The sequence below is a fragment of the Propithecus coquereli genome, unplaced genomic scaffold (genome assembly GCF_000956105.1).
Source record: "Propithecus coquereli isolate 6110/MARCELLA unplaced genomic scaffold, Pcoq_1.0 Scaffold77, whole genome shotgun sequence".
NCBI lineage: Eukaryota > Metazoa > Chordata > Mammalia > Primates > Indriidae > Propithecus > Propithecus coquereli.
Genome location: NW_012153840.1, coordinates 957,288 through 965,361, shown reverse-complemented (window position 1 = coordinate 965,361; position 8,074 = coordinate 957,288). Strand labels below are relative to the sequence as shown.

The 8,074-nt window shown below is 51.1% G+C and overlaps 1 protein-coding gene across 1 annotated transcript in view; it reads right to left on the bottom strand.

Annotated features, from left to right (window-relative positions):
• Window positions 1–5,336: 5,336 nt before the first annotated feature.
• The window catches only part of PADI2 (peptidyl arginine deiminase, type II), a 43,918-nt gene continuing 41,180 nt past the window's right edge, over window positions 5,337–8,074 (bottom strand). Inside the window, exons 14-15 of the mRNA XM_012662474.1 lie at window positions 6,330–6,488; window positions 5,337–5,575 (exon numbers count right to left, since the gene is read on the bottom strand). Of these exons, the coding sequence (XP_012517928.1) occupies window positions 5,342–5,575; window positions 6,330–6,488 (393 nt within the window). The 3' untranslated portion in view covers window positions 5,337–5,341. The remainder of the gene's footprint in view (window positions 5,576–6,329; window positions 6,489–8,074) is intronic.

Below are 8,074 nucleotides of genomic sequence, written 5' to 3'. Positions count from 1 at the left end.
CTGGTTCTGCTATCATGTGTAACCTTGAGCAAGTCACCTTTTCTCTCTCGGAGCCTCAGTTTCCTCGTCTGTAAGGTGGGGATAACAGTTTTGTTTGAAGAATGAGATGAGGCAATGAATGTAAAATATCAAGCTGAACCATACAGAATCACCTCTATTTGAACATTCACCTTCGAAATGACATTTCATGTGGTTCAACCTGGCAGGCATGCAGTCAGGGTTTAAGAAACAGTTGGGCTGATTTTTCTGTTTCCATTGCCTAGCTGAACAGACGTTTCATTCCTTCATTTAAAACACATTTGCTGAACACTCTGTGCCAGGAATTGCCACGAAGAGGAAAACGAAACGTATCTTTTAAAGGTTGACTGTATTGCCACGCTTTGGTAGCGTGGTAGCACGTGAATGGGGCCTTGGCGTGCTGGTCAGGGACTGTTAGAACCACCTTGGGTGTACCCAGGACGGGGAGAAAGTGGACCTTAGCTTGTGCAGGGCGAGAGGCTGCACAAGCAAAAGCTGGCTTGGGCCGAACCCGGCAGTTTGTGTAGAGGCGATCCAGAGAAGACCTTCGCTTCTCAATGATCAGGGCTGAAAAAGGGCCCGGCTGGCCAGGGGGAGGCAGGGTGAAGCACAGGCCACAAAGCCGAGTTCTCAGGTCAGCCAGGCTTGAGAAAGGCTGCGGAGCTGAGCTGCTGCCTGGGGGTGTCCCTTCTGTGGTTGTCCGGCTGGGAAAGAGACCCTACACGCTGCCGTTTGGTGTCACTCGCTATATTTAGTTCCCAGTAGCTTTGCCATTAATCCCTTGGACCTGATGCCATTTGGGTGAAGATCCTGCATAAATCCCACCGGGGAGGCAGAATTCATCCCTGGCTGCTTTTTGCTTCAGGGGGAGAGACCCCCCCCTTCCACAGGCTTTTGGCTACGCCAAGGCAGGGCTCAGATCCCGCCTGGAATGAGGAAGCTGAGACAAGGAGCATCCCCGCTCCTCTACCCTGGGACTCCAAGCAGACATCTTCCACTAAGATGCAGAATTGGGTGGAGACCACAGGAACAGTGAGGGCAAAGAGAGCAGCTGTGAGGGAGTGATGTTGTCCCTTTCACGGGTTCCCATCTTGACGGGGGTGGGAGGGGTGGAGGGGACCTGATCAGAGGCACTCCCCTTGCAGAGAGAGGCGGGTCTGGTGACTTGGAGGCAGCCACGGTTCAGGCAAGGGGATGCTCTGGAGGGGCACAGGTCTGCACGCCAGGTCTGCACATCTATTTTGTTTCTTTTTTCCATATTATAATAAACTTTTATTAACCATTGCATTCATTAAAGCTGGACTCTGGGGATTTAAGGAATGTACCTATTTGCACAACTGGGGCCCGGTCTGGCAGAGAGGATTCTAGAACAATGCCTTCCAATATGGTAGCCACTCGTGGCTATTGAGCACTTAAAATGTGGCTCGTCTGAATAGAGATACAATATGAGTACAAAATGCACATCAGATTTTGAAGACTTACGATGAAAAAAATAGAATGTAAAATATCTTATTAAAATTTTGATTACATGTTGAAATCATGATTTGGGTATATTGGGCTAAAGAAAATATATTATTAAAATTAATTTCACATGCTTTTTACATTTTATTTATTTATTTAGAGACAGAGTTTTGCTCTGTCACCCAGGCTGGAGGTTGGTGGTGAGATCACAGTTTATCACAGCTTCGAACTCCTGGGCTCAAGAGATTCTCCTTCCTCAGCCTCCCAAGTAGCTGGGGCTACAGGCACACGCCACCATGCCCAGCTAACTTTTATTTTTTTATAGAGATGGGGTCTTGCTATGTTGCCCAGGCTGGTCTTGAACTCCTGCCCTCAAGTGATCCTCCACCTTGGCCTCCCAAAGCACTGGGATTACAAGTGTGAGCCACCTCACCTATCACTTTTTACTTTTTAAATGTGGCTATTAGGGAATTTAAAATTACATATGTGGCTCATATAATATTTCTATTGGAAAGTGCTGTTCTAGAAGTCCCAGGGTGACCTTCAGCAACTCCAAGGTGGGTGAATGGCCAAGATGTGGAAACATCACCAGAATGAGTTTGTTTAGCACACCAGCATCCCTTGGGGAGTTGCAGAAATAGATGGATCAGAAAACCTATTAAAGATCGGCCTTGTTGTGGTTTGGGCCACATCAGTTGGGTATAAAAGGGAAGAGTGATCTCAGGGGGCTGGACGCATGGGTTAAGCCTAGGAGCAAGAGAACCAGTGATTTCCATTTTACACTAGCACCTTAAGAAAGTTGCACCAAGACATCAGTGCAGAAGCCCAAGACAGGGCTGAGGAGTGAGAAGTGTCCCAGGTGTAACCCAAAGCAGTTTCTAGGCTCAGCCACTAACCAGGTGGCTCCATTTTAGGGCCTCAGGAGTTTGTTCACAAAGACCCTGTTAGATCATGGCTATGTTGTATGGATTTTTGTATAATACCGTAGGTCAAATCACAAATACCTATGTGTAACAATTCCATATTGAAAGAACATGACATCACTCAGAGCAGCAGACACTGTTGGCGCCCTGCCCAGGTCCTTTTCTGGTTGTGTGAGCCCATTTCCCGGCTCCTGTGACTTTGTTCCTAACCACAGCTGTGATCTTCCTCAGGTGGTTGCCTGTGGGCTACTGATGCCTCCTTGCCCATTCAGAGAGCCGAAGTCCCCAGAGCCAAGGACCGCCTGGTGCAGGTGTACCAGGACTCGGCCTCCACGTGGAATGGCTCTGCAGTGCCATTTGTGCTCCAGAGCTCTCCAGGGCTCTCCAGGGATCGGGCTGAGGCTTCACCTGAAATCACACCCTTGTTTGGCTTCTTTCCCTTCCCTGTCCTGCTCCCTCAGTTCCCATGCTGGCTTCTCCTGGAGGAACTTTCTTAATAAATCACTTGTTCCCAAGTGCTCATCTCGAGGTCTGCTTTTCGGGAACCCCACCAGACAAACATAGTTAGACTTTATTGTGGGTCTTGCTCTTGACGTTGACCACTGAGTGTGTATGGGATTCCAACCCTAGAGATACCCTTGCTGAGAGCCCAGACCCTGCACCCGGGCCAGCAGGGGCTGCAGGATCAGGAGAGGGCCCATGTGTGGCCTGCCTCGCCCCCAGCCACGTCTACGAAGCAGCAAAGAACATCACGCCAACAGCCACTTGACTCCCCCTTGGACCATTTTTTTTTTATTGCTCTTTTCTCAGGCTCTTCCCCACACATCTTTGATCTCCATCACGGCCTCTTTGCCAGAAAGTTGAAACTATGTTCTGCTTCTTGCCATCTTCACAGCCCCTGCCCTCTTACATAAAACGTGTCCAAATAAAGATGGAAACAGGAACTTAGCTGAGTTTTGCAACACAGATGCGTGTTCTAGGCCTACGTTTATAGAAAGTGGGGGTGGGGAAGAGCGATGAGTCCACAGGGGCAGGTCCACACCAAGGGTCGTCACACTGGGTGGGCAACTGGGATGGAAGCGGGTGTCTGAGTCCTGGGGGCTCCAGAAACATCAGAAATTACTGACCTACCAACGGGGAGAGCTTTAGAAAAATCTATAAAGACACACTGTCTCCACACGCGGGGCACTCACTTCCCCTAATGATTAGAAAAAAATCAAAGAAAGCCCATAAACCCACAGTAACCAAACACACACACATGACCAACTAAGTCTCCAGATAAACACCCTCAAATAGGCACTTGGTGTTTGCAGCTCTGGGGCTGGAGAGAAGATCTGGGGCTTTGGCCTCCAAAGGCGGGAGTCACTGTCCCCAGAGCAGGGACAACAGCTTCTGAAGGTTTTGGGGACTGGGGAAGGGGACCTGTTTAAAGAAGACCTCCCCTCCCATTTCACCAAGACAGGGGCTTGCAGGAAGCTTTGTGCCCTGTGCAATTCCTGAATATAGTGGACTGGCATTTCTAAAGAGCACATCACTGAAGGGGCAGATGCTGGCCATTTAAACATGGGCTTTGCATATTGGAACTGACTGATTCATGCAGGGAGGGACCAGGTCCAATTTGCTACGGACCACTGCATTCACAGAGCCGAACACTGTGCCTGGCGCTTAGCAGGCAGGCAACAAATGTTTGTTCAATGGCTGAACGAAATGATCCAAAATGAAAATCCTGTTCCCCCAAGACTATAAATTTATCACCTTTTCATTGATTATAAGTTGGTTGGTTCTTTTTAATCTTCAAAGTGGAATTATAATTTACTTATTCTCCTGGTCCTAAAGGCACTTTAAAAAATGGAAACTGAGTCTTTTCAGTTGGAGCCAGGGAACAGATCCGGACATGTCCGAATGAGAGGGTCTTTGGCAAATGCACGGGTGAATTTCAGTGGGATAATCAAACCGTCTCTGAGGCCGGCAGCTGGCCCTGAACTGGCTGTTGGGTTGGAGGGCAGGCCAGGTCCTTATGTGCGCTGTCGATGTCTGGGGAGGAGGTCATTTATTATGCCCTGGGGACAATCTGAATCCGGCTGGTGGTGAAGAAGTTCTTGCCTAGCTGCCTGGAGAGACGGCACACGGATAGAAGTCGAGGCAGTGGGAGGAGGGAGGTCGGGGACTTACAGAGACTGAAGGGCCAGGCCAGAGAAGGTGGCTATAGCTGGCTGGGGCATCCTTGCCTACACACCGCACTCAGGCCACAGGGATGCCGGTCTGGGGAGAAACCCGCATGCATGTGGGGAGCCTACATCCAAGAAAAAGGGGCTAAAAGCATCTTGCAAATGAGAAACCTGCTCTGACGAAATCTACTTCCAGGGAAGGTTCTAAGGTAAATGATTGGACCCTCAGGGAGTGGGGAGCGCTAGCCAGCGGTGCCTACGCAGCAGAGAGAAAGACAAAGGGTTTGAGAGAGGCCGGTGAGGAATGAATAATTGGCAGTGGCCACCTAGAGCCCCGAGGGAGGTGGGTTTGAAATGACAATGGCAGGTCAAAGTACGTCTGGGGTCCCAGGGTCCCTTCTTATGTGTTCTGCCTTGACCATGGGGCATTGGAAGAACTGGCAACCCCAGAATCTCCCTCCCTTCTCCCCACACTCAGTGTTAGACTGGAGACTAAGAACTCTTCGGGGAATGGTTTGGGTACAGGGTTGGGTGTGTTTGGTTTCTCATGCCAGGGCTACACAGACACCGGCCCAGCTATTCTCAGGAAGGACGGAGTTGAGGCTCCCTGGGGATGGCTTTGGGGGACACTGAGGCCCTTCTCAGGGAGGGCAAGGCCCAGATTCTCCAAGTCCCACCCTACTTCCTGAAGGTCTCCCCGTGGGGCAGAAAGGCTCTGGGCACGAGGGGTCTGGAGAACTCCGGGGGAGGGAGCACCAGGGCCCCTGCAGGTCACGGCACCATGTGCCACCACTTGAAGGCGAAGGGCTTCCTGCGCACGTTGGTGCCGCAGTGGACTTCCCCCAGAAACTTGTGGTAGGCCGAGATGTCGTCGATGAAGGTGCAGTAGAGGCCCAGGGGCTCCAGCAGGGCGCGCACGTGTGTCTCCAGGCAGCACACGTCCTCAACCTGGGGCCCGAACGGCTTGGGGATGCCCAGGTCCTTGTCCAGTACGATCATGTTCACCTGTGAGGGGATCGCCATGGCGACAGCTCCATTTAGTGAGTTCCTACCACGTGCCTGGCTCCGTTCCAAGCTCGCTGAACCCGCACAACAACCCTCTGAAGTACATACTGTGATCATCCCCTATTTATAGATAAGGAAACTGAGGCACCGAGGCGGCCGAGCAACTCATACATGGCAGAGCTGGAGTGCAAAAGCAGGCAGTCAGCCTCTGCATGTGTGTGTGTGCAAAAGCATGCACATGTGTATGTACATGTATGCACACACAGCTATGTGTGCTTGCATCAGGGTGTACATTTACATGTGTGTATGAATGTATGCACACATGTGGGTACGTGTATGTGCATTGGTGTGTACATGTATATATGTGTGTGCACATGTATATACATGTATATGTATGTTTTTCTGTGTATGTGTGTGCTGTTCTACCCTCTTTCTCTCCCTTGGAAGACTCCCCTGTATGTAACATGAATCCCTCCTGTACATAAAGGACTTTTGTCCTTTTACAGAGCACTTTCCTATCTGTTAAGGAGAAGGATTCCTGCTACTCGAGTGAGGCAGCTAGGACAAGCATGTCGCCCCTAGGAGGAAGAAGTGGAGGCCCAGAGAGGGCAAGTGCCTGGGGTGAGGCCACACAGCGGCTCAGCCAGGACTGGGACCTGGGCCTCCCGATTGGACAGCCTCAGCCAACGGGTCCCTCTGGATCCAGCTGCCCCCTACCTGGTGCAGGTGAGGGTCAGGGGCTGGAGGGCCTCACCATGTTTGGGAAGAAGGCTCTGGCCTGGCGGCCCTCGTCCATCTTGAACAGAGCGGGCAGGTCAATGATGTCATCCTCCGTCAGTCCCAGCTCCTTCTTGAGGATGTCGCGGTTCCAGTCCAAGCAGCGCTGGGTGGGGGACAAGGGGATGACCGTGGGTTAGGGGACACACACCTGCCACCTTGCCAACCCCATCCTGTCTGCAGCATCAGGCCAGGTCCCAGCACTCCGGGGAGACTTCCAGCATCCAGCTGGCACCTCTGCCACTGCTCCCAGGCCCCTTCCACTGGGGCTTGGGGAAGCAGAGATAGCAATAACCGGGCCAAGGAAGGTCACAGAAATAATAGCAGCAGCTGTCATTTATGGAGCACTCCCTAGAGCCAGAGCCCATGCTCTGTGCTCCCCACACAGCATCTCAGAGACTCCTCAGGCCACCCCATGGGGTGAGAATAACACCGATGATGCTTCTGGTGATAACAAAAGCTGATAAGCACAAGTGCTTGGCACTGTTCTAAGCGCTTCACGTGGATTACTTATTTAAGCTTCAGCCCCGTGATGTGGACAGTATTGTCGTCCCCTCTTTAGAGATGAGGGAACCAAAGACAATCTTCATGAGTTGTCCACAGCCCTGCAGCCAAAAGTGGAGGGCCACAATGTGACCTCAGATCTATCCGATGCCAAGAAATGACCATGGAGGGGACAGTTATAATGAAGTCAACTTCCAAATAGCCAGCGAGGCATTCTGTGAACTTTGGTGCGCCTTGCACTGTCTCCGCTGCACCCATTCTACCCCCTGCCCCCATGGTGTCCCACCCCCCACCTCCAGGGGAAAGGTAACTAATAGACTCTTGCCTCTGCCTCCTTGCCCCAGTGATTGGCTCAGGCATGGGTGGCAACCCAGGATTAATCCGATCAATATGGAATTTCTGTGGCCACAGTAATTGGTTCAGGTTGGCCTAATCAGTGAGCTGCAAGTTCTTGGTCAATTGTTGGGGGCATATAAGACCTTTCTCTTTGAGGATAGTGTGCTGGGTAGATATAAGGTCTTGAATTGTTGCAACCATGTTCCAACCACAAGAGTACCTGCAGAGCCCAATAAGTGTAGAGAAATGGAGTTGGAGCCCTGATCAACCTGTGCCTGAAATCCACACCACTGCTGGACTTTACACTTACATGAGCCAATCATGCCTTTTTGTGTAAACCGGTTTGAAGTGAGTTTTCTGCTTTCTAATTTTTTAAAACTTCATCCTGTAAAGTATGCCCATGCAAATACATAGAGATTTCATTCTTAAAAATATGACTGGTTTCTACATCTGGATGCAATCTTTGAGACTTAGGGATTCAAAAGCAGAGATCTGTGATCTCCTAAAACTAGTCAAGGCTCAGGGCATATGTTCGCACAAGCATTTTTCTGGAGAGCAAGTCTGTAGCTTTCAACATCTTTCACAGGGGCGTGTCTTCCCCACACATTATGGGCTCTGGTCTAACGGAGCTCTTGGCTCTTTGGCACTGCCGGCATGCCTTCCTTCCCAGTCTCCTGTTTGCTTCCAGTCTCTGCTGACCTGCACATCCCGGCTTTGTCACTCCTTTGCCCTCGAGCTCCAGCCCAGGAGCAAAGCAAGGCAGCTGACCAACCGCTTGTTGAGCCTTTCCCTGTGCTGATGCGCTCTGGGAACCCCGGAGCCCTTGGCCATTCTCCACAGAAGCCCCGAGCATGTGAGGCTGTGAGCCTCGCCCCTCCCAGG